Genomic DNA, 24,614 nt, shown 5'->3' on the forward strand with positions numbered 1-24,614 from the left:
GAACGGACAGGGAACCAGCTGCTCATGCCACAACTAGGAAGGCTTTATCCTGGGATGCCAAGAAAGAAGTTCCAGGGTGCTTGTTCATTTTCTTTAGACAAGAGCTGGGCCCGGGGAACTACTGCTCTGCAGGCAGGAAACGGAAAAGAGGAGACAGGTGTGGCCGGCTCACTGGTCTGCAGGCAGACTTTCAGTTGCCCTAAGCATCACCAGCCCCACTTTTCATCCCATCCTTGGAGCCATTCATCTGAAGTCTCTCTGGGGTTCCAAAGTGGACGTCAGGTCCCCTTGCTTTTTTTTCCCCTTGCTTTTTCAGGTCTATATCCCTCCCTCCTACCATACCGTCCCAGCCCAGGGCCAGCACCTGCACACTGGGGTTGGTGTCTTGACACTGCCCCCAGCCCTGAGCCATGGACACATGGCACCTCTCTGAGTTCCTGTCTCCTCACCTGTAGAGTAGGGTTCACCTGTCCTGCCCAGCCCACCTCCCTCACAGAGTTACTTAGAAAGCCAAATAGGTGAAAAGGACATTCATACAAGAACAATCTCATAGTTATTCCCAGTTATATGGTCAGGGTGGAGGGAGACAGTGACCCAAGAGTGTGGGGAGAGGGGAGAAGAGTCACTGAGGATTTGAGTTGCTATGATAAAATGTGAATACAGGGCCTGCCTTCTGAGGGGATGTCTTAGTCAGGACTCTGGGCTGGAAAGAACAAAACTCACCAAACAGTACCTTCAGTTAAAAAAGAGCTCACATCACTGGAGAACACAGGAAAATTCCAAGACTCAAATAATACCACCTGTTTTCTAGATGGATGGATGGATCCCACGATGTCCTGCCTCTTTTTTGGAAGAACTGGTTGTCTCTTACCTCAGGAGGGCGCCCCCCCACCCCCCCACCCCCACCCCATGAGAAGGCACATGGCTCCTGGCTTTTATATTATCCACATGTGGAAGTCCCAGGGGAAAAAGAACTTGTTTCCCTAGCAGCCCTCCCCCAGGGAAGAATCCTGATTGGCCCAGTTTAGGTCACATGACCACCTTCAAACAGTCTTGGTGGCCAGAGTGACCTCATCCACAAGAACTGGATTTGAAGTTTGGAGAAAAGAGTGTTCTGACACTTCCCTTATGCAAAGTTTATAGTTATAGCAAAAGACCCAGAGAATTCCACTTCCACACAACATTCCAAAGGATGTCAATTTGGAGGACGTCCTCCAAATAGTTTTTCCAATTCTCCCTCATGTTCTCAAACCTGTCATGCTGAAACTCCAGCACAGTTACCTGACATGGTTTCAAAACCTGCCTTTAGAAAGCCACATCACCTGGAGCTAAACCTCCAGTGCCCAGATACAACTTCTTCTCGGCTATGAGCCCTTTCTTGCTGCATCACTCACTTACACAGAGCCACACTGCGGTCGGGTCAGGATGGCCAGTTGGCCACCATCTATCAGTGCTCCTCTGTCACAGGGCCAGAAGAGACGGAGAACAGCAGGCTGGCCAGGGCCATCGGCACCAGGGAACCGTGCTGATGGTCAGCCAGGCCTGTAGTCACATGCCTGCCCATGCCGGGGCAAGTAAGAGTGAGGCAGTATATTTGGGAGCACCGCCAGAATGGGGTGGAGATGGGGAAGGGAAGTTCCCCCAAGGGGTGAGGAGCAAGACCATCAGGAGAGGAAGAGACAGTGGTCAGACCCATGTGGATGGAAACGAATACAGCAGTGACACTGGGGCCCGGCTGGCCTCCATGGCCCTTCGCAGGGCCCCCTGAACTTGCCGAGTCCTTTCATACCAGCCATCTGGTCCAGTGAGTCTCGCCAGCTCTGTGTAGCTGGCTTCCTTCACCAGCTCCATGAAGTAAGAGTTTCCATTTCCAAGACTCGCTAGGGGTGGGGGGTGGGGTGGAAACTTTCGCAAGAAAACTGAAAGAACACGAGCCAGCTGCCCAGGCCAAGGCCCAGGTCCCTGTGCAGGTCAGCCAGAGAGGAGAGGCTGAGCCCATGGGGAGGAGTGGGGGAGGGAAGAACTGGGACTAGGGCTCAGAGGGCACAGGACCCCCTTCCCTGCCCACCAGGGCCACTCTCCAGAGGCCGGGGCTCAGGGCTGAGTTTCTCTCTCTCTCTCTCTCTCTCTCTCTCTCTCTCTCTCTCTCTCTCGTAAAAACCAACAGTGCCAATTGTCCCCTCAGACTGAGTGTGCATCCTCAAGGACAGGTCGGGGGGGGTGCACACTCAGCAGGGACTTGTCTCTGGCTTTCACCTTCAACAGCCACCCACCCAGGGGCAGAAACTGGTTTCCCCTACACTGAATCTTTCACCGTGAATCCCACCTCCCACCTATCCTCCTCCTGATGCTTCCAGCCAAGCCAAGAAGCCTGAGCTCTTGACCTCACTCCCACCCACTCCCACAGCTGCCCCACCTCTGAGGAATCAAGACACCACACCAATGACTCTACCAGGGTTCCTTCCAATCTCCCGGGAGGCAACCCTGATCTACCTCACCTCTGCATGGTAGGCTCCAGAGTGACCCTCATTTGAGAGATGAGACAATTGTGAAAGACAATGAGAGAGTTGGGGTTCACGTCCAGGTCTGTCCTGTGGATCCCCAGCTGGGCGCCCTCCGCTGGTCTCCACCCACACAGCCTCAACCCCCTGGCGGCAGGCCTGTCCTTCAGTGAGCTCAACCCAGCTGTGTGTGTGTTCTCCCACAACCTAAAATGACTGGGTGCAAAGAGAGAACCGGTTCACAGGCTCGCTCTGCACTGTTACCCCAAAGCAAGCACAAAGGGTGTTATGTTTCTACACATTCTGAAGAGAGGCTCTTGACCACCTTCTCCAGAAAAGGTGAACCAAACACAAAGTCCGGTGACTTGATGCATCCCTCACCTCAAAGGTAGGAAAGGCTCAGAGAGAAGAGTAAACTGGGGTGTTGGGGGGGGTGGGGGGACAAGGTGCTTCCCCTCTATCCTGATGCCAGTGAGAACCACTGAGAGCATGGGCTGTGTCCAGGGAACTGGGGCATGACTCCTGACTTGCACTGAAATTCTGCAAGAGGAAGGCTGCCTGCCCCCCATGGGTCTGCACAGCAGGCTCCCAGGTCCTGCAGCCACATGTGGACCCCACACAGGCTGGCCCGGGCCAGGAGTCAGTGTGGAAACTTCTGCTGGAGGTCAGGGGCAGTGCTGAAAGGATGGGGAGTTGTCAGGGATCCACCAAAGGAGGCAAGGGGAATCCAGACAAAGCCCCACCACCCAACGAGGACTCCCCAGACTGTAAACACACTGGGAAGGAGGGAGGGTGAAGGGGCTTCCCTCAGGCCCCTCCCAACACAGCTTCCCCAAGGCAGGTGGGGGGTGGGAGCCTGACTGGGGCTCTTCCCATCTGAAGAAACCTGGGTGACTAGAAAGGCTGTGGGACTGGCAGGATTTCATTCTAGGGTAGAGAAGGATGGTGGCCAAAAGGAGTTATCAGAGAACATTTGGAGAGAACAGGGTTATGTCCATTTGCACCCCACCAAGTCCGTGCACTCAGTAAGCTGGTTATGATTAGCAAGAGGCTGCTTTAGGGCAAGCACGGTGCTGGGCACGAGGCACACGGCCTCCAGGGTTCCTCGTGCCCTGCTGGAGCTCACACAAGAGTGAGATTCTAGGTCTGTGCCCACCGGGAGCTGGGTCGCCCCACCAACCACTCAGCAGCAAGAATGAGCCCTGACTGTATTCCTAAGATGATGCCCGATGGGGTCAGAGTCCTACATAAAACCCCTCCCACAGGTACTGGCCCCGCCCTTTATCCTACAACACTCTACAAAGTGGAAGTGTGTTCACCCCTTCGACACAGGCTTGTCAAACACCTACTATGTGCTAAGCCCTGTACTAACTGAACATGAAATGGCATGGTCCCTTGCTCTATCCATTAACTCACAGTGGGTATCAGGAGAGGGGAGGGAAGAAAGGGGGGCAGAATGTTACACTGCCGTGTGATAAAGACCAGCATGGAGAGGTATGGGAGCTCTCACCTGTGCCTGGGATCTGAGATATCACAGAGGAGGTGACGTTTGAACCTGGGGTGGGCTTCAGGAAACAGGAGGAATCCCATGAACAACTTGTGGAACACACATGGCAAGATCAGAAGACCAGGGCAAGTGTCTGGCAAGTGAGCAGCAGTCTGTTGTCCCAGCGGAGCGTGTCCTGGAAGGACACCAGCCCCGTCACAGGGACTCCAGTCTCATGAGCTCATCCAAACCTGATCACCTCCCAAAGGCCCCCACCTCGAAATATCACACTGGGGATTAGGGCTTCAATATATGAATCGGGGGGAGGGGCCAGCATTCAGTCCATAGCAGAAGCCAGTATAAGATTTTAAGCTATGGAACCAGCTGTATTGGCAGAAAGATAAATGTGACAGCAATGTGGAAGATGAACTAGGGCCAGGAAGTCTAATCCAACTTTTTCCTTACACTGTGGACTGCCTGTCACTAGGGCTGTGTGGTCTGGCCCTAAAGACAAGCGGAAGGGTCTGGCTTCTGCTCCAGCCAGCCAGTGTCCAACATCTGGCCATCAGGTTCCCCAGGCAATCCCAGGGCAATCCGGCCACCTCAGACCTCTCAGGCCACTCCCACAGGCAGACCGCGCTGAGTGGTCAATGAATGGTCAGCAGGGGGAGCCAAAGGACCAGCGATAGGACAGAAGGCTTGTCAGCGCCTCCTCCCCCGTGGGGGGAAAGGGATCCAGGTTCCAGGCCCTGGTGCAGCCTGATCCCTTGGGTTCCATCATTCCCAACCCTGTGTTCTGACCTCAGATGGGAGCACTAAAAGGGAGGGACGTTTTTCCCTAAAACCGGAGGCAAGGAATGGGGAAACACACAGGCACATATGCATATGCACACACATACCCAGATTTTTTTAAAGGCTTTTCCCAGTTTCTTGGAGAAGTTCTACTTACCGAACTTAATTTCCCCATCAAGTTTTGGATCATACATTTGTGTGTTCCTAAACTAACGCCATGGCTCTGAGCTGTGAAGGACACTTCTCAGAATATAAAATAACAAGCTGGAGCTGGACATGAGCCACAGAACTGACTTTTTCTGGTAATGATTCACACTCTTGAGACTAACTCCCAAGTAAACACTACATTTATGAATATATTTACCCCACATAATCTGTAACTGGTTGGAGGAAAGGGCACCCAGAAAAGATGTAAATGTCTAAAGTTAAGGGACATCAACAGGGAAGAGCTGTGTGTTGTCATGAAAATGGTAATTATACATTTGTAGGAAGATTTGATAAGAAAACAGAAATATTTTGTTTAGGGGCATTGCATTAATGAATTTTGACCATTTCTGGAATTGGTTTCCCCAGGGCAAACTGAGCAGGAAGCCTCATCTTTCTTCTGCTGAGAGACAGAGCCACGGGGAGGAATGTGGTTGTTTGCTTGTTTTAAAGGGTAAGTGATTACGATGCCTGTTTTCCATATTTCAGTATTCTGGTATACTGTGTAATTTTTAGGTACCAAAATATTAACATTTTTGTTGGTATAGCAATATTACTTCAGTATTTTTTAAATCTGAAATTTTAATCATTTATATATTGAGATGTACCTAAGAATTATAGGTGATATCAAAATTTCAAATCAAAGACTTACTCTATTGGGAACCACTCTTCTACACCTTCATAATCTGCAAAAGAAGAAAGAAAATGCCAATCAACAAAGCGAAGTCCCTACGCAAGAATTCTTCTTATCTCTGAGCAAGTGGTGGGCAGACGTTTCAGCACTGAAACTGGTACTGGTTTCTCCTTATTGTAATCTCTATCCATAAATGAAGTAATTAAGGAAGATGAAGCAAATTGATATTCTTTAATACAGAAACTACATACAATTAGGGATAAAGACTGCATGCCCTCAAAAAAATTCAAAAGCATCTCATTTATCAAACAAGAATTGGTATCATTTGAAGATGAAGTCAGTCGCCCCCACGTCGATCTCAGTGTAAAATCAGGGTTTTCAGCAGCTGGAAAACTGTCCAAAAAACCTACATTCACAGCCCAAGGACAGCACCATTGATGAAGATATCATTTTACCTTCATTTTCAAAGTTAAATTTTCTTTATTTTTGCATAACATTTAATTTACTTTTTGTCTGGTGTTTTATTAAGTTAACAACTTATTTAGATTAGAATAATAATGCATGTTTAATGTTTATATTTGAAGTTTTTCTGTTTCATTTGACGTTTTGTAGCATGTTTCTAATTTTTTTAATATATTTAATATGTTACATAGCTCCAGGTTCTTAATGTTATAGATCCTGAAAATTTTCACAGAGAATACAGGTATTCATTTCCATATTTAATAATGTGTGAAAGAAATACCAAAATACAGGTATTGACATTTTGGTCCCATCAATCACTAAGAATGAGCCCTTCTGACTCAACGGGGTTTTGTGTTGCTGTGAACTTAAGGTACAGTTAGAACTGAGCCTCTGGCATGAATAAAGGTGACAGAAGGAAGCCTGGGACACCAGGACATGACAGAGAAGGAAAGCAGTCTGCAGTGTGGGCCACACGGAGGAGCACAACTGGAAGGACTGTCAGAGAGTCAGCGTGCATTGTCCAGGTGGCGCTGGGTGACAGGGCTGAGAGAAGGAACCAAGCATAAGACCTTGGCCAGTGCCCAGAAGATGGGGTGGAAGGCAGCCCCTGAGCATCTGGCCCTTCAGTCTTCACCCCATTGGCACCCAAGGTCCCAATTGATCCCTGCTCAAGTCTTCATGTGAGTAGAAACTTCTTTCTCTGCCCCAAGCACCCCACCAGCTGACCACCCAGTGAGCAAGACCTGGCCAGTGAGAGTCATCACCCTCACACACACACACACACACACACACACACACCAGGAGCACAGCTTTCCATAGCACCCCTGGGACAACTGTACGCCCAAAGGGCACCCCTGGACACCTAGTGGGGCAATGGAGAGGAACTCCTACTCCTGCACCTGAGAGAATAAAGAATTGAAAGCAGAGTCTCAAAGAGATATTCATACACTTATATGAAGTGCTTAGAAGAGGCAAATTCAGAGACAGAAAGTAGATGGTGGCTGCCAGGAGCTAGGGGAGAGGGGGGTGGGAAGTTAGTGTTTAATGGGGACAGAGCTTCAGTTTTGTAAGATAAAAAGAACTGTTGGGGTTCCTGGGCGGCTCAGCCAGTTAAGTGTCCCGACTCTTGATTTCAGCTCAGGTCATGATCTCACAGTTTGTGAGATCGAGCCCCACATTGCACTGTGTGCTGACAGTGTGAAGCCTGCTTGGGATTCTCTCTCCCTCTTTCTCTGTCCCTCCCACACTTGTGCTCTCCCTCTCAAAATAAATAAATAAGCATTTTCAAAAAGTAGTAATTTAAAAAGAGAGATGAAAATAATTGTGGAGGTGGATGGTGATTTGCTGCATGACAATGTGAATGTGCTTAATATCACTTAACTGAACATTTAAAATGGTTGAGATTGTTGATTTTATGTTACATGCATTTTACTATAATTTTTTAAGGGGGGAGGGGGTGGAAAGGGTGAGGCAGGGAGGAATTTGACACAGACAGAGAGGAGGCAGTGTGACCCAAGGCGGAGTCTGGAGCAGGCAGCCTCAAGCCAAGCAATGAGCCACCAGAGTCTGAAAGAGACAAAGAACCAATTCTCCTCTCCAGCCTCTGGAAGGAATGTGGCCCTGCCAACACCTGATTTAAGACTTCTGGCCTTCAGAATAAATGTCTGTTGTCCTAAACCCCCACCCAAAATACCATGGATTATACACTTAAAAAAGGTCAGCTTTATGGTATGTGAATTATATCTCAAAGCTTCTGTTTGGTTTGGTTTTGGTTTTTTCATTTTATTTTGCTTTTTCCCAGCTTTATTAGGATATAATTGACACGTAACATTATGTAAGTTTAACATGTACAACATGTTGATTTGATACATTTATATGTTGCAGAATGATTACCACCATAACATTAGCTAACACCTTCATCTTGGCACATAGTTACTATTTTTCTTTTTTTAAGGTGAGCACCTTTAAGATCTACTCTCTCAGCAACATTCAAGTACATGATACAGTATTAGCTATCATCACCATGCTGCACATTAGATCCCCAGAACCTGTTCATCATAACCACACGTTTGTACCCTTTGACCAACATCTCTCCATTTCTCCCACTCCCAAACTTCTGGTAAACACCACTCTACCCTGTTTTTCGGACTTTGACTTTTTTAGATTCTGCATATAAGTGCTATCATAGAGTATTTGTCTTTCTCTTTCCAACATTTCACTTAGCATAATGCCCTCAAGGTCCATCCAAGTTTTGCGAATGGAAGGATTTCCTTCTTTCTCACAACTGAATAATATTCCATTGTGTTTGTATGCACCACACCTTCTTTATCCATTCATCCACTTATGGTCACTTGGACTGTTTTCATACCTTGGCTATTGTAATGCTTCAGTGAACATGAGTGTGCAGGTGTCTCTACGAGATCTTAATTTCAATTCTTAAATACAGTTGTGTTTTTAAAAAAGAAAGACTAAGCTGTTTTTTTCTTGAGAAGAAAATATTCCCTAAGTGAAGTGCTGGTCTCTAGATGGGGGGCACCCATCAGGCCCAGGAAGCACCATGCCAAGGGTGCTGGAAATGTGTTCATCTTCATTTCTTTTAAAAACACAAGAAATGTGAATACAATAGTAATGATTATATAATAATGAATCCATCTTGGTTTACATTTGTCTTTATACTAACACCGTCACAAAATATAATGTTTAATAGTTTCTGTGGAGAAAAGAGTCTTGGAAGCAGAAGCGCCAAGGGCGGCTGGGTCATCAGTGGCCCTGCTTCCGAATAACCCGGAAGGAAATCAGTCACAGCCGCCAGAGCCGCCAGAGCCGCCATTCCTGGGCATGGAACTCGCCCCCCGCCCTCCGGATACCCCCCTTCTCCACCAGCCGTCAAAGCCTGGCTTAGGGAAGCTCCGTTAGCACCCCGGAGCATAGGGGAAGCCCGAGAAGAGCAAGGTGGCGGCGCCGCAGACAGGCGCAGGGCAGCGCGGGAGCTTCCGGAGGTCGGACTTCCTGAAGAGGGAAGTGGGGCGGGGCAGCCCTTTGGAACCCTCTCTGTCCCAAAGCCGTGAACTGAGCCTGAAGGCAGGAGAAAGCCGTCCAACAGCTGTGACTCTGGCCTTCCTGAGGAGAGGAAGGGGCCCTCTCACCTGCCCTCCTCCCCCTGGGCTCTGGGAGGACAGGGCAAGGAAGTTGGGCTCTCGGAGGACGGGGCGCGGGGGTAAAGAGCTCCTTGGACGTCGCACTGGGAGTGACCCCCGGCTCACTAAAGTTTCTCTTTCGCTTGTCCCTGCCCACCTGCCACGTAGCATTAAAACAAAGATTTAGCCATTAAAACTAAGATTTAGAGCTCTGCCGGCTTGACTTGAAGGGATTTCCGTGATATATGGCTAAATGAGAAAAAATAAAATGAGAGTGGTATCTTTCATGATCCCATTTTTATAATGTAATTACATTGCACAAAAACACCTATGTTGCATCTTAGTGCAGCTATACGTGTAAAGTATAAAGCACATAAAGACATCTACAGAAGAATGCATTTCAGTTCATTAACAGTGGTTGGCTGAGTCTGGGGAAATAAAACCTCAGGGCAGTGCTCTGTGGTGCAGTACAAGCCCTAGCCTCCTGAGACTCGTCACATACCTTGAGGATTATATTTGTAGCCATTTGTGTAGTTAAGTGCTCTGATCCAAAAGAATAATAAAACTTCTCTTATCTCCCAAGGGAAGGTGCTTACCACCTGGAGTAGGTCCCTATGCCTAAGGTGCCTGAGAGACTGGCAGGCTATGGTGCTAGGTATTTATACTTCAAAAGAGATGAAGAGGCAGAATTTAGAGACATCTCTGGGACCTAAACCAGGGCTGTTTGCTTCCTGGATAAATTTTATTCACATTTCAAAGGGTGGTGTTAAGATTCAGGCCTGTGATACTTCCAAGGAGACTCTTTCAGAAAAAAAGAGGACAACTGCCCTCTTCCCCTTGTTAAAAAACAAAATTCAACAAAGTAAAACTTAAAGATCTTGTTGGCTTTATTCAACAATTCACAAATCAGGCAGCATCCCATCCAACAGGAGCTCCAAAGAGCTGTACAAAGTCGAAGGCTTTTATAGACAGAAGAAGGCAGAAGAAAAAGACATTTCTACCAAAAAGGGGGGGGGGGGATTGTTTGAGGCAAGTTCATCTTCGTATAGGGGACAGACAGGGTCTATCAGTGATCACCTCACTAATGCTGGCCAGATAATTCCAGATTGACTAGCTAAAGTTCACCTTCCCGGGAAAGGTTGAGGCTGCAGTTGGGTCAGGTGTTAAGTCTTGGTTTATTGACTCCATTTGTGGCCTGTTCTCTCTTTTTAAACCCCGTTTATAAGTAAAGAAAAATCATTTTTCCTTGTTCTAGCCTTGGATGCTGCTCCCCGAATGTGGCCTGGCCCAGGGTGACATCTGAGCCAAGGCAGCCCTGACACCTTGGTTATGTACTTAATTTAAGGTCGTTAATAAGAAATCTTGGGGGCGCCTGGGTGGCTCAGTCGGTTAAGCGGCCGACTTCAGCTCAGGTCATGATCTCATGGTCCGTGAGTTCGAGCCCCGTGTCGGGCTCTGTGCTGACATCTCAGAGCCTGGAGCCTGCTTCTGTTTCTGTGTCTCCCTCTCTCTCTGCCCCTCCCCCATTCACGCTCTGTCTCTCTCTGCCTTTCAAAAATGAATAAATGTTAAAAAAAAAAAATTTTTTTTTTAAATTAAAAAAAAAAAAAAATAAGAAATCTTGTCTCTGTCTGCAATGCCTCATGTATACATTCAGGACAAAATCAATAAAGATAAATATTAAAAACCCAAGACTGAAAGAGAAAAGAAGAGGAGTATGATGTTGTGATATAAGAAATATGTATTTTTGGTCATTCAAATGACCAATGTATATTTCTCATTTATACTTAGACTTTGTCCAGTTTCTGGCTCAGAACTCCCAAAAACCTTGGAATTTCTTGAGTAAGAAGAGCAATGGAAGCATCTTTTGTTTTAATATTTCATCTCTTGTCTTCAATTCCTGAAAAATGCTTCGGAGCCATAAAGAGGGTTTCTTACTATCCATAACCAGTGCTTTCAGCTCAGGTCATGATCTCACAGTTCTTAAGTTTGAGCCCCACATGGGACTGACAGCACAGAGCCTGCTTGTGATTCTCACTCTCCCTCTCTCTCTACCCCTCTCCCACTAGTACTCTCTGAGTCTCTAAATAAATAAACTTAAAAAAAAATAAAGAGCATTATTAAAGATAAAATAGTCACATATTAATACAAAAATCCCCCAAAGACATAACAACTCTGAACTTTCTGCATTTAATAACATAGCCTCAAAATATATAAAGCCGATATTAACAGAATTACAACAAGAAATTCATAAATTCACAGCCGTGGAGAGATATTTCAACATACTTTTTTCAGTAATTCAGAGAACAAGCAGACAAAAATCTCCATAAGAAAAAAGGAAATAGAAAACTATAGAATACATGCTCTTCTGAAGCTCCACACTTTTATGTAATTGCCTACATGCTAGAAGGAGAATGGACATCTGAACACATTTCATAAGATTGATGTCATACCTGTTATGGGACTACAATTTAAATAAGCTAAAAATTAATAACAAATGGATACCTATAAGAACGGCATATGTTTGAAAATTATAGACTTTTAAATATTTTAATACAAATATAGGCTTTTAAAAAGTATTCATTAAAAGATGGAAAATCATAATTAAATTAGAAAATGCTTAGAGCTTAACAATTCAATTACATATTTATATACAACAATACAACAATATACATATTTTGGGGTGTGGCGAAAACAGTTCTTAGAGGAAAGTGTACAGCCTAAAGTCACATATTAGAAAAGACAAAATTTTACAAATAAATGAGTCATCTCAAAATAAATCCAAGCTATGCTGAAGGAAGAAAATAAAAGAGCATAATTTAATAAAATATAAAACAAAAATACAATAGAATTGATAAAGCCAAACTTAGTTTATTAAAAACACTGGAAGAAAAAAAAAGACATCCCTCTAACAATATTATTCAAAGAAAATGAAAAGAAAGGGAAGGCACAAATTAACAATAGTAACCAAAAGAGGAGTTTTCATGTTTCCAGTATATAAATAATAAGAGTATATAATGAATAATTTTATATCGATAAATATTTATTTATTTATTTATTTATTTATTTATTTATTTAGGGAGCTGTGGAGAATGAGGATCTGAAGCAGGCTCTGTGCTGACAGGCTGACAGCAGTGAGCCCGATGTGGGGCTTGAACTCACGAACCGCAAGTTCATGACCTGAGCTGAAGTCAGACGCTCAACCAACTGAGCCACTCAGGTGCCCCTATATCAATAAATTTTAAAATGTAGATGAAATGGGTAAATTCCTAGAGAAAAATCTCACCAATCTGGCACAAGGAGGGAGTAGAGAGACTGAATGGCTCAATGACCATGTGAAATGGCACCAGTAGTTCAAAGTCTATGACAAAGAAAATTCCTGCCAGATTTTACCAATGAGATTCATGAAAACCATTCAAGGAACAAATTTCAGGTTTCTACACAATATGCTTAAGTTTAGAAATGGAGGAAGAAAGGGGCGCCTGGCTGGCTTCGTTGGAGGAGTGCACAACTCTTCGTCTCAGAGTCATGAGTTGGAGCCCCATGTTGGGTGTAGAGATTACTTAAATAAATAAAAGTTTAAAAAAAGAAAGAAAGAAAGAAATGAGGATAGAAAACTTTCTCCCATTCATTTTATGATGCCAGTATAACCTTTATATCCAAACGTGCAAGGATAATACAAGAAAGGAAAATTATAAACCAGTCTTACTCAAGAGTAAAAATCTGAACTACAATGCTAGCAAACCAAATTCAGCAACATATAAAAACTGACCCGTCATGACTAAGATGGGTTTATCCCAGAAATATAAAAATGGTTTAATGATAGAAAGTAGTTATAGGGACACCTGGATGACTTTGTCAGTTAAGTGCCTGACTCTTGATTTCGGCTCAAGTCATGATCTTAACAGTTTGTGACAGCAAGCTCTGAGGCCAGCTCTGCACTGACAGCATGGAGCCAGCTTTGGATTCTGCCTCTTGTCTCTCTCTTCCCCTCCCCCCAAAAAATAAATAAACATTTAAAAATATAGTATTTTTAAAAAGAAAATAAAGTTATATAATTCATTAACAGCTAAAAGAGAAAATTAAGCAATCGTCTTAATATATGCAGAAAAAGCATTTTAAAAATATAAATTCATGATTTTAAATGAAAACTCAGAAAACAGAATAAAGAGAACTTTAATTTCTGATTAAAGTTTCTTTAAAAAAAAAAAAACTACAGTAAATATCACATTTAATGGTGAAGCATTTAAAAGTATTTCTTTTAGGATTAGAAACAAAAAGGTGTATCCACCAACACTGCTATTTAACAAGGTACTAACAAAATACAAGAGGTCCTTGCCAAAGCAATAGGAAAGAAAAATAAATAAAAGTCATATGTATTATAAAAGAAAAAGGGAAATTTTGATTTGCAGATTGAAATAATTGGCTCTAAAGAAAACCCAAAAGATTCTAAATTATTAGAAATAATACAACTTTAGCAAAGTTTCTGAATATAAAATCAATACAAAACTCAATAACAAAAAGGAAAGAAATCTTGTCACATGTTATATATGAATGAACCTTGGAGACATTATGTTAAGTGAAATAAGGCAGTCACCAAAAAAGATAATACTGTATAACTCCACTTACATGAATTATCTAAAGCAGTCAAATTCATTGAAAGAGAAAGCAGCATGCTGGAGCCAGAGACCAGGTGAGGGGTAGAAAATGGGGAGTTGTTGTTTAATGGATGTGGAATTTCAGTTCTGCAAGATGAAAGAGATCTGGAGATCTGTTGCCCAACAACGTGAACACACCTAACACTACAAAACTGAACACTTGAAAATGGTTAAAATGGTAAGTTTTGTTTTGTTTTATATTTAAGCATGTAGAAACTCAATTACATTTCTATAGCAATAACAAAAACAAACATTTTTTTAAAACATGCCATTTGCAACAATGTCAATAAATTGTACAATTAAGTGTGCATTGGTGAGAATGATCACATGCTATTCAAAGACATTAAAGATCTAAATAAATAGAGAGGTAAACCATGTTCATGGATTGGAAGATTCAACATTCTCCACAGGCTGATCCACAGAATCTATGCAATGTCAAACAGAACCCCAACAAGTTGTTCTGTGGGACTTAACAAGATCACACTGACGTGTATATTTTAAAGTAGAGGACCAAGAAACACCAGAGCCTGCAGTGTGTTGCAAACCAAGCCAGTAATGTGTGATGTGCAAAAGAGAGTGGCCCATGGCATCACATGCTCCTGAACACTGTCCAGTGGACTGAAGCAATGTGCGGCCATTTGTGTCATCTGCAGGGAAGATCATCAAGGATGACACAATCACACATGGCAGGTTTTTAATGGACTAGAAGATTGAGGACAGTTTCCTTCTGGAAAATAAAGACAGAAGGAGTAGAATCCAAAAATTAATTAATTAATTAATTAATTAGAGAATAGCAGAGATATCCCTGAAAATGAAGAGCACGGTGAAAGATTTGCCTCACCACGTGTCAAGGATTATTACAGAAATATAAAAATTTTTTAAAGATGGAGTGGCATTGGCATAGAAGTAGGGCAATCAATGGAACAGAAAAGAGAGCTTGAAAACAGACTCTCCTACATTTACTACACAACGGACATTACAGAGTGATGAACAGATGGAATTTTTAATACATTTTTCTGGAACAGAAGATTAAATATTTAGTATTTAATACTAAAATATTAGTAGCAAAAATATTTTTTAAACACTTCTCTTGTTTAATGTTTATTTGCTTTGAGAGAGACTGCAAGTGCACTCTCACACACAGGAACGTGAGCAGGGGAGGGACAGAGAGAGAGGGAGAGAGAGAACCCCAAGCAGGCTCTTCACTGTCTGCACAGAGCCCAACTTGGGACTCAATCCCGTGCACTGCAAGATCATGACCTGAGCAGAAATCAAGAGTTGGATGCTTAACTGACTGAGCCACCCAGGTGCCCCAGGAGCAAAAATTATTATTGAAGAAAGAAGAAATGATAAACACAATGACGAGACGGTGGTTCCACTGGAAGGGAGGGAGATGAGATGGGGAAGGCTATCCAGGGGATTGCAAAGTAAAAGTAACATTCATTTCTTAAACTCAAGGGTTTTGTGCACGATTCTTATTTCTTAGATGTGTTCCATAGATCATTTTGTACACAATTAAAACATGTAAAAGAAAAAGATGAAGCAAAAATGGCCAAACTACGTCATGATAAAATGCACACTAGTGAACTGAGGGGAGGGGGACGGCCAAGCTCTGACCGCACCCCCAGGTAGAGGCTCTTAGTTACCTGTAACTTAGTCTTTTCACTCATTAAATGGGGCTAACAATACATACTACACACAAACCTGAGGCTCACAAAAGACAACGGATACAAAAGTGTCTTATAAAAGTAAAAGTGCTACACAAATGTAAAGTGGCATTATCTTTAACAATTTCAGATTTGTTGGACAGGGAACAGAGCTACGTCCTGTGACTCAGTTCTGCACCCTCTTCCTGGCCCCGTCCCAGCTTACAAAATGGGCTGCCCTGTGGTTTCAGCTTCAGGGTGTCAGGAGGACTAGGACGAAGGGGGTCATCCACGGGGGAAAGAGCCTCAGCTACGGGAATGGGGGAATGGGGTCACAGCCACTCCCACCGTCCCACCTGCAGGTGAACTGGACTTCCCAGATCAGCCTCAGCAAAGGGACAGAGTATGAATGAAGCCCCCGGCTCACTTCTGAACGTCTCCCTCTCCTCTAAGCCCAGACGCCCACACCACCGAGTGAGCACACAGGGCTTGCTTCAATTTTACGTCCAATTAAAGGCAAACAAGATAAAAATGAGCAGTCCGTGCTCATTTCCACCCCCGAATCCACGTTTAATGTCTTCACCTACCAGATTCCTTTAGAAATACTGCTTCCTCCCACCACCATCCCCCCCCCCCCGAAAAAAACCTTTAAAAATTTTTTTAATGTTTACTTATTTTTGAGACAGAGACAGACAGAGCATGAGCAGGGAGAGAGGGAGACACAGAATCTGAAGCAGGCTCCAGGCTGTGAGCTGTCAACACAGAGCCCCACGTCGGGCTCTAATCCACGAACGGAACTGTGAGATCATGACCTGAGCCGAAGTCGGATGCTTGACTGAGCCACCCAGGGGCCCCTAAAAACCTTTAAAATCATACCCTCAGGTGCATGGCTGGTTCAGACGGTAGAGTGTGAGACTGTTCATCTTAGGGTTGAGTTTGAGCCCCAAGTTGGGGGTAAAGATTACTTAAAAATGAAATCTTAAAAAAAAATTGGGGTGCCTGGGTGGCTCAGTCGGCAGGACGTCTGATCTCACAGCTTGTGAGTTCGAGGCCGGAGCCCCGCATGGGGCTCTGTGCTGACAGCCTGGAGCCTGGAGCCTGCTTCGGATTCTGTGTCTGCCTCTCTCTCTGCCCCTTCTCTGCTTGTGCTCTCTCTCTCTCTCTCTCTCTCTCTCAAAAATAATTAAACATTTAAAAAAAATTTTTTTTTAATCACCCTTAAAGCTAACAAAAAGTTTTGCGATTTACTTGGGGTTTGTTTTATTTTTTAAATCCACGTGCCCATTCCCTCCACTACCGTGGAGAAGCAGAAGCTGGGGGCCATATGCTGTTGATCTAGCAGGTGGGCTGTGTTCCCCCTCTTGGCCCTCCAGCCACTAGGGCTCTCCGGAAACGCGGGGCTGAGCCTGGCCTGAGCAGCTCCTCCTCCCTCTTTGCACCAAGTCTTCCCCTGAAAGAGGGAAGAGGAGGTGCGGGGTTCAAATTCTATTTGTCGCCTTTCTTTCCTTGACTCGCGCAGGCTCGTCTTAGACAAAGTCGAGGGGCTTTATGTGGGAATCAGTTGCTGGGGCCAAAAGATCCCCTGCTGACATTCCCTGGGCAGCCAAGTCCCATCTCCCTCCTCATAAGAAGGGCTCCATGAGGGCCAGAGCTGTGGGGTCCATCCCCCCGCGCCCTCCCCGGGGCTCAAGAAGACCGATCCCACCTTCGCCCAGCACCCTGCTCTCTGCCCACACGAGGGCGCGGGCTCCACCACTTGGCAGCCACTGCGGGTGGGGAAGGTGCTTCTCCAGAGGGAGTTGAATAGAGCCAAGCAAGGCTTGGACGACGCCCTGCAGACCCAGAGCTCAGGGAGCTCGGGGACCCTGGGTCTCTCCTGCTCCCACCAGTGTCACTTCCTACTCCCTGGAGGCAGGAGAGACGATGAGAGGAGGGGCTAGTTGCCCTCTTCGCTTCCCCACAGAGAAGGAAGACAACTCCACTAAGTTGGGCCCCCAGGGAAGTGGGGAAGAGACAGAGGAAGGAGAACATGGCCCCCCTCTGAGGTGCCCAAAACAGAGGGGCTGGCCTGGCTCAGACTAGGCCTGGAGGGCTGAGCACAGTGACTGAGACACAGTTCACCCCGAACCCCAACCCTGAAAACACAAATGCAAACAATGGACTCGATCATTCAGTTAGTCACCCTCCCTGACGGGGCTGAGAGCCAGGCTGCCTTCCAAGGGTGAGTCATAATGCTGAGGCTGCAGGGATGGGCCAGCTCAGTATTGACTGAAAGACTTGAACCTGCAGTTGGCCCACCCCCAGGGACCCCCGCCCTGCCCCCTTGGTGAGCACCCCGCCCTGCCCCCTTGGTGAGCACCTCACCCTGCCCCCTTCGTGAGCACCCTGCCCTGCCCCCTTCGTGAGCACCCCTCACTCTGCCTCCTTGGTGAGCACCCCTCACCCTGCCCCCTTGGTGACCACCCCTCACTCTGCCCCCTTGGTGAGCACCCCTCACCCTGCCCCCTTGGTGAGCACCCCACCGTGCCCCCTTGGTGAGCACCCCTCACTCTGCCCCCTTGGTGAGCACCCCTCACTCTGCCTCCTTGGTGAGCACCTCACCCTGCCCCCTTCGTGAGCACCCCACTGTGCCCCCTTGGTGAGCACCCCACCGTGCCCCCTTGGTGAGCACCCCTCACCCTGCCCCCTTCGTGAACACCCTGCCCTGCCCCCTTCGTGAGCACCCCACCGTGCCCCCTTGGTGAGCACCCCGCCCTGCCCCCTTCGTGAGCACCCCACCCTGCTCCCTTGGTGAGCACCCCTCACTCTGCCCCCTTAGTGAGCACGCCACCCTGCCTCCTTCGTGAGCACCCCCACCCTGCTCCCTTCTTGAGCACCCCTTGATTTGTCTGTGCAGGTACCTGCTCCTCAGATCACCACCCCCAACACAAAGGACCCTGTACCTAAATACAGGGACAGACTCCTAAAGTAGGCCCCCCAGCTCTGACTGGGCCACGGGCAGCTGCTGTGGACTCAGCCATACAGTGTCCTCCAGGGCCTCAGAACACTCTCCAGCCAAGCTTTGGGCCAGATGTGCCCTGTGCTCCGTCTCACCGTGGTGAGAAAGTGGATGGGTCCAACCCCACGGCCCTTCTCCCCTCAGCACACTCAGAACAAAACAGAGCTTTGTGTTCAGGGACCCCGGCCAGACTATGTCTGCCCCACTTTGGACCTAGCACAGCCTGGCTCAGGAACCATCTCCTTCGGCACTCCCATCCCAGAACCCCCTCTGCTGGGGACCCTCTAACTGGGGACTTGCTTAAGATGTCTTCGCCCCGAGTGAGACCCTTTTCTAATTGATGTAAAGGCACCTTATGAGTTAGTAGTGGCCTTGTTAGGGTGGCCCCAGGCAGGGGACATCGCTGAGTCACTCATAGAGGTGACCATGAGCAAACCCTATGATGGCTGGTGCAGCACCGAGGGGAACAAATCACTGGGAAGCCAGGACAGAGGAAAACTTGACCAAAAAAGGTATTTATTGAACAATTACCCACCACTGGATTTGACTTAGGACGACAGAGGGTGTCTCCACCTTCCTGATTTATTTTCAGCCCTTGAGGGCATCATTGTAGATCAAAGCCAAGGCCCCCAGGAAGGTGACATATTCCTGGAAGTTCACCTCCTGGTCCTTGTTCCGGTCAAGGTCGTCCATCAGCTTTGCGATTTCAGCATCCTGCAGCTTCTAACACGTTAGAATGGGAAATCCAGACTCAACAATGGTGAGAGCCCTGGGTTCTTTCCCTTTCCCCCTCCCTCACACAAGTGGCCCTGTGCTGGCTTGTCCACCTCGGGGTCACTTGGCTGTACTGCTCGTACTGCTCGCTCCTGCAGAGCAGTTACTCAGGGACAGCAGCACGGGGCTGCGTAGGGGGACTGACCAACCGTCCCGGTCAGGTATGCGACTTGGGCCCCAGGACGTGGATACCTGTGAGTCCCATGGCACGGCACCTCCCCTTCTCCTGATCCTGCTTCTGGGGCCCGGGGGGGGGGGGGGGGGGGGGGGGGGGACACTCACCGGGCCAATGGTGAGCTCTTTCTGGATAAGCTCCTTCAGCTCCTTCTTGCTCAGGGTGTTCTTGTCGCCTTCCCTGCCCGAGTACTTGTGGAAGATGGCCACGAGGAGGCCGATGGCCTGATCCAGAGGGCATGCCATGGCTGGGTGCTGGGCTGGGAGCTGGGGTGGAGAGGCTGGTCAGGGCCTTCCCACCCTCCCACATACCCCAGAGCTCGGCCCCCACCATCCCGCCTGGGACTGCCTTGCCCAGCCGCCCAGGAGTCAGGAGCCAGCCCAGGGCGGGGGGGGGGGGGGGGGGGGGGGGGTTGGAGAGCGGTTGGGGGGAGGCTGGGAAAGGCGGACCTCAGTCCTGGAGGAGAGGTGGTCGGGGCGCAAACGGGGCACCAGCTGAGACCCGGCCTCCAGGGGTCCCGCAAGTTGGGGAGAAGGGGGCTGGGGGGCAGCACACACGCGGTGCCGACGCTCCCGGGGCGCACCCGCCTGCAGCCTGGGGCGCACTCGGGGAAGCCGCCCGCCGGCTCCGGGCCGGACTCACCCCAGGGCACTCACCGCGCGGCCGGAGAGCGTCGAGCGACCAGCGGGGCGGTGTCCAGAGCGCCTTTTAGCGGCCGGGGAGCGGAGGCCGGGCGGGCCAGAGCCCACCCCCAGGGGCCCCGGGCACCCCCCCGGTCACGCCCCCCTCCCCAGGCCAGCCCCGCCCCCACCCCACCCTTCCGCCGAGGCTCGCCGGGCGCCATCCGTCTACACCACACACCCCCGGGGGCCCCCCTCCTGCCCGGGGCTGTTCCGGGTTCCGGGGCTGGAAGAGCCGGTGGAAGAACGGGAATCCTACGGGAGGTCGCTGCATCCAGGGACATCGAGCCCCCGGGGCAGGGGGCTGGGGTCCCCAGACGGTGTTCAGGATCAGCCCTAGATGAAGGAGGGGGGCAGCCAGGGGTCTGCGGGATTCGATTTAAAGGTATCCGATTTAAAGGTATCTACAGCGCCCACGCCTCGGCAAAACTCCCAGCACCACTCTCACAACCCTTCTTCCTCCCCAGCCCTCAGCCCGCACCCCCTCAGCCCCGCAGCCCCGCGCCCCCGCGCCCTCCGCACCTCCGCGCCCCCCCACCTGGAATCCCACCTGTAGTACCCACCCCCCACCCGCCTTTGTGTGCACACTGGCCCTGGCCTTAGTTATTTACGCTCCAGTGAAAAGGTTTCCAGATCTTCTCCTGAGAAAGGACTTTCATAAAGGGAAGTGGGGACAGCAGAAAGCACTGGACCCCACAGATTGGGGGGGGGGGGGGGGAGGAGCTTGCTGCTGAGGGGGAATTGGGGGAGACGGAAAGGGGGCTGGCAAGGGTGTTGTCAGGGTGGCCTCCTGTGGCCTCGGACTGGCTTGCCCACAGCTGCACTCAGGAGCCACACCCCAGCCTCCTCCGCCCCTCCCCAAGCTCTTCCCTTAGCTTTCTCTTGGAAGTGAGTGAAAACCTGGCCCAACTTCCCCATTTTCTGGAAGCCCAGTAAACTCAGTGACATCCACACTGAAGGAGGGCAGGAAGTAGGGGCGGAGCCCAGGACCCTAACCCCAGAGGCTCTCAACCCCCTGGAAGAGAAGCTCTGCCTTGTGCCACACACCCCCAACCCAGGTGGACAAGATATCTTCAAAACCAGCCTGGAATCAAACATTTTTATTTCCCCTGCCAGAAGGGAAGGCCGAAGCAGGGTCTGTCCGAAAGGGAGAGGAGGGCAAGGGTCCACAGAGGGTCTGCGAGAGGAGCTACAGAGGCCATGGGCAAGGGGCTGAGCTCTGGTCACTTGCTGTCCTCCAGGAAGAAGTCATTGTAGGCCATGCACAGAGTGGTCAGGAACACTGAGTACTCCTTGAAGTCGATCTCCTGGTCACAGTTCTTGTCCAAGCTCTTCATCAGGTCATCAATGCTGCTCTCCTTCATCTTCTTAGAGAGCCCAGAGAGAGGGTCCGGAGCCACCCTGCCCAGCCTTGCCTCACCACTGCACTGTGCCACCCACCCCCTCGGGGCAGCCTCAAGGTGACCCTCAGCGGGGTCAGCAGCACTCTGAACATCTCAACCCCCAGACTCCCCCAGCCCACACCCAGCACAGGCCTGGAACCATGCAAGGGTTCAGTGGTCTGACTCCTGAATCTAAGCAAATGTCAGTAGGAAAGCCCATCCAGCCTCCCTTTTCCACAACACTTTCCACCATCCAGAGAAACAGTCTCTACATTTTATACAATGTCTAGCAGAAATGTCCTGGTGACCACGTGGTACTGAGCATGATCCAAGTCTCAGGCTTACCCCATAGAGGATAGTTGAGGACCGACCCGGACGGCACGTCCTGAGATCAACGTGCTGGATGTGAGCAGCCGCCCCAGCCTTCCCTTGCGGGGGAGAGCCTGCAGCCCAGCCGTGTGGACTGGAGTCCCTGACTCAGCTACACCCTGCCTGGTCCCTTGCTCTCCCAGTCCTGTTCCGCCAAGAGGGTGGAGACAGGGCCCTCAGGTGGGACGGGAAGAAAATACAGACACACTCTGCCCTCCCCTCTTCACTGCCCCCAGCTCCCGCTTTCCCACGGGAGACAGACGTCAGGACAAATGGAGATGGAAACAGCCTCTCTGTGACGAGATCCTTGTCCCCGGTCTGGGCTCCTGTTAAAGTTAGGCCTTCCCCCAGGGCTTCTGTCCCCCTGTAATTAACCCCTAAGGGACCCGTGCCCCTTCCTTTGCCCTCATTAACTCCAGGATGCAGACAACCTGGCGGGAAAGCAGAGGGCAGGCTCAGTGATACTCACACCTGCTCCAGTCGCTGCCCAAAGGGCCAAACTCAGAGAGAGTCTCTCTGGGGAGGCCCACCAAGGTTCAGGATGCGACCAGAAAGGACCCCACCCTGGATTTTCAAAGAAAAAGGGGAGTACTCGCCTCTCACTAGTGTCCTCGGACAAGTTGGATCATGTTTCTGAGCCTCTATTTTTTTTAACTGTAAAAATAATATAGTAATTTCCTCATAGGCCTTCACTCCCACCTACCCTGGTCAGCTACCTCCCACCTTCACCATCTGGCAAGAAGCAATCTGTCTCCTTCCAACCTTGTGTCACAACTAGCAGAATGACCCCTTTTGTCCCTGTGTCAGTGCCAGCTGGGAGTCCTGGAGACATGGAGAGTCAGGTGCAGGCCCTGGCCTTGAGCTGAACCCAGCTCAAGCTGGACACCCTCGCCCCTCATCCCCCATGATCCCTCTCAAAGGCTCTTCCATGGCTGCCTGGGCCTGGCCTCAACACAGAAGGCTCTCTGACTTCTAAACTTTCACACGGAATGTAATGCACCCTCTGGACACCACCCTTCCTCCTTCCCAGTGAAACACAACTCATCTCCCAGCATAGAGCTCTTGCATCTGTTGGCCCAAGATGTCCACACTCTGCTTTAGGTCTCTGATGGTTCCCTTGAGCTATCCTGCTCCTGGCTGACACTAGAGCACTTGGAGGGCAGATGTGTGTCCCTGTAGCTTGGGCTTCCAACATCACAGGAGGTGAGCCCTTGACAGTAATATGGTGCTTCCCCTTCTTTCCTCCTCCCCCATGATGTACACAGGGAGCACTCGGGCTTTGGGGTGGGGGTGAGGTCACCTACCTCTCCAAGACACAGCTCCTTCTTGATCAGCTCCTTGAGTTCCTTCCTGCTCAGGGTCAGTTTGCTGCCTTCTCTCCCCGAATATTTGTGGAAAGTGGTGACCATAGTGGTCAGGGCCTTCTCAAGAGGTGTCTCCATCAGTGTGTGGCTCTGGAGGGTGAAGCGGGAGGAGAGGATCACCATCCTCCGGAAACCGGACTTTCTGCTTCCCCATCACCAGCCCAGCCCCAAGGCTTTCTCTAAAGGACCAGAAACTGGAACCCTGGAGGAGACAGAAATCTACCAACAAATGGACCCAAATGTGCCAGGGAAGGTTGTAATAAGACCCAAGGCAAACTTGGAAGAGCCGGGACGATGAGACTAACCATCGCCCAAAGGAGCCTACACACTCTCCTGCTTAGGAGATGCTGGAAGAGGGCTCTAGGGGCAGGTGACAAGAGGACTTCCCCAGAAGATGAACTGGAGGCAGATGATGAGTTGAGAAGGGTCCCTGGCCCATCTAGCTTGGGCACTTGTTTGTCAGAGGCAGCCCTCACCCTAATCACCCTCCTTGCCCTGGGTGCCTGAATCACCTGTTAGTGGGGAGTGTCCCATTATAGAAGTGGAGGACAGGGCAAAGAGAGAGTCCAGAGTTTGGAGGGGGCTGGGGCTGGAACTGGGAGATAATATCTCAGCAGGACACTGGGGAGAGGTCATCGGACTTGTCCAGCTGGTCTCCAGTCTCTGGCCCTGAGAACTGCACACACAGACCAACAGCGGGGCAGGGGCGGGCGGGCACTGTTGAAATCTCCAGGATCACTCTGAAAGCTGGATCCAGAGGTTGGGTTTGAATGGGTCCCCTGTGTCCCTCAGCACTGTCATGCCCACCAGGGGAAGTGGCAGCTGGAGCTCCCATGACTCAGACTTGAAAACCACTCCCCACCAGACTTGAAGAAAGGGACAACACCCAAGGAACCTGGGGGCGCCAGGTAAATCTGTGTGGAGTCCAGAGCAAGAAGGAGGAGGCAGCTGGCTCTTGCCTTCAGCCCAAAGCCCACCTTTTGATTCTTGAACTGGATCTGTCATTCGCCTCTTACCACCCCAAAACCTCAGCCTCTCCCCAGCTCCGGAGACTCAGCCAGGACCACAGCGGAGGGAAGGGCCTCTGGGCATCTGCAACAGCATCCTGGCGGTTCCGATCACACCTCGGTGCCCAGAGCCACTTCTCCAGAAACTCTGACAGCCACGGTTCCAGGCTCCGCCTTCCCTCCTGAGCACATGCCCACTCATCAGGCCAGGTCTTCCTTGCTGGTGGTCACCACAGCCTGTCACCCACTGGCCTCAATGCCCAGCTTGCCCCACCGTACAGATGAGCAAGGAGGTGAGAAGGAAGGACTCACCAGGGAAGGAGAGGGCAGACAACAGCAGAAACA

At 49.2% G+C, this 24,614-nt stretch overlaps 2 protein-coding genes and 1 long non-coding RNA gene across 3 annotated transcripts; all 3 read right to left on the minus strand.

The window, feature by feature from the left end:
- Nucleotides 1-12,067: 12,067 nt before the first annotated feature.
- On the minus strand, nucleotides 12,068-17,759 carry LOC109256378 (uncharacterized). The gene is made up of 2 exons (XR_002075628.2): nucleotides 16,769-17,759; nucleotides 12,068-13,961 (listed from the first exon to the last, which is right to left on the minus strand). It is a non-coding gene; the product is annotated as an uncharacterized LOC109256378 (long non-coding RNA).
- Nucleotides 17,760-19,017: 1,258 nt separating this feature from the next.
- Nucleotides 19,018-20,244, minus strand: S100A6 (S100 calcium binding protein A6). The gene is made up of 3 exons (XM_019431597.2): nucleotides 20,124-20,244; nucleotides 19,575-19,733; nucleotides 19,018-19,241 (listed from the first exon to the last, which is right to left on the minus strand). Exons 2-3 carry the CDS (start codon nucleotides 19,710-19,712, stop codon nucleotides 19,107-19,109), a joined length of 273 nt encoding a protein of 90 aa, XP_019287142.1. The 5' UTR covers nucleotides 19,713-19,733; nucleotides 20,124-20,244; the 3' UTR covers nucleotides 19,018-19,106.
- A 988-nt stretch (nucleotides 20,245-21,232) lies between these two features.
- Nucleotides 21,233-23,448, minus strand: S100A5 (S100 calcium binding protein A5). Its single transcript, XM_019431256.2, has 2 exons — nucleotides 23,203-23,448; nucleotides 21,233-21,514 (listed from the first exon to the last, which is right to left on the minus strand). Exons 1-2 carry the CDS (start codon nucleotides 23,383-23,385, stop codon nucleotides 21,371-21,373), a joined length of 327 nt encoding a protein of 108 aa, XP_019286801.2. The 5' UTR covers nucleotides 23,386-23,448; the 3' UTR covers nucleotides 21,233-21,370.
- Between the last annotated feature and the right edge of the window lie 1,166 nt (nucleotides 23,449-24,614).

The sequence above is a fragment of the Panthera pardus genome, unplaced genomic scaffold (genome assembly GCF_024362965.1).
Source record: "Panthera pardus isolate Hobbes unplaced genomic scaffold, ASM2436296v1 HiC_scaffold_21, whole genome shotgun sequence".
NCBI lineage: Eukaryota > Metazoa > Chordata > Mammalia > Carnivora > Felidae > Panthera > Panthera pardus.

Excerpts from the sequence above, each read along its gene's own strand:
- S100A5 (XM_019431256.2), bottom strand. The coding sequence starts at position 23,385 with ATGGTGATCCTCTCCTCCCGCTTCACCCTCCAGAGCCACACACTGATG. Across the intron at positions 21,515-23,202 it reads AGGAGCTGTGTCTTGGAGAG|AAGATGAAGGAGAGCAGCAT; the intron begins GTAGGTGACCTC and ends GGGCTCTCTAAG.
- S100A6 (XM_019431597.2), bottom strand. The coding sequence starts at position 19,712 with ATGGCATGCCCTCTGGATCAGGCCATCGGCCTCCTCGTGGCCATCTTC. Across the intron at positions 19,242-19,574 it reads AAGAGCTCACCATTGGCCCG|AAGCTGCAGGATGCTGAAAT; the intron begins GTGAGTGTCCCC and ends CTAACGTGTTAG.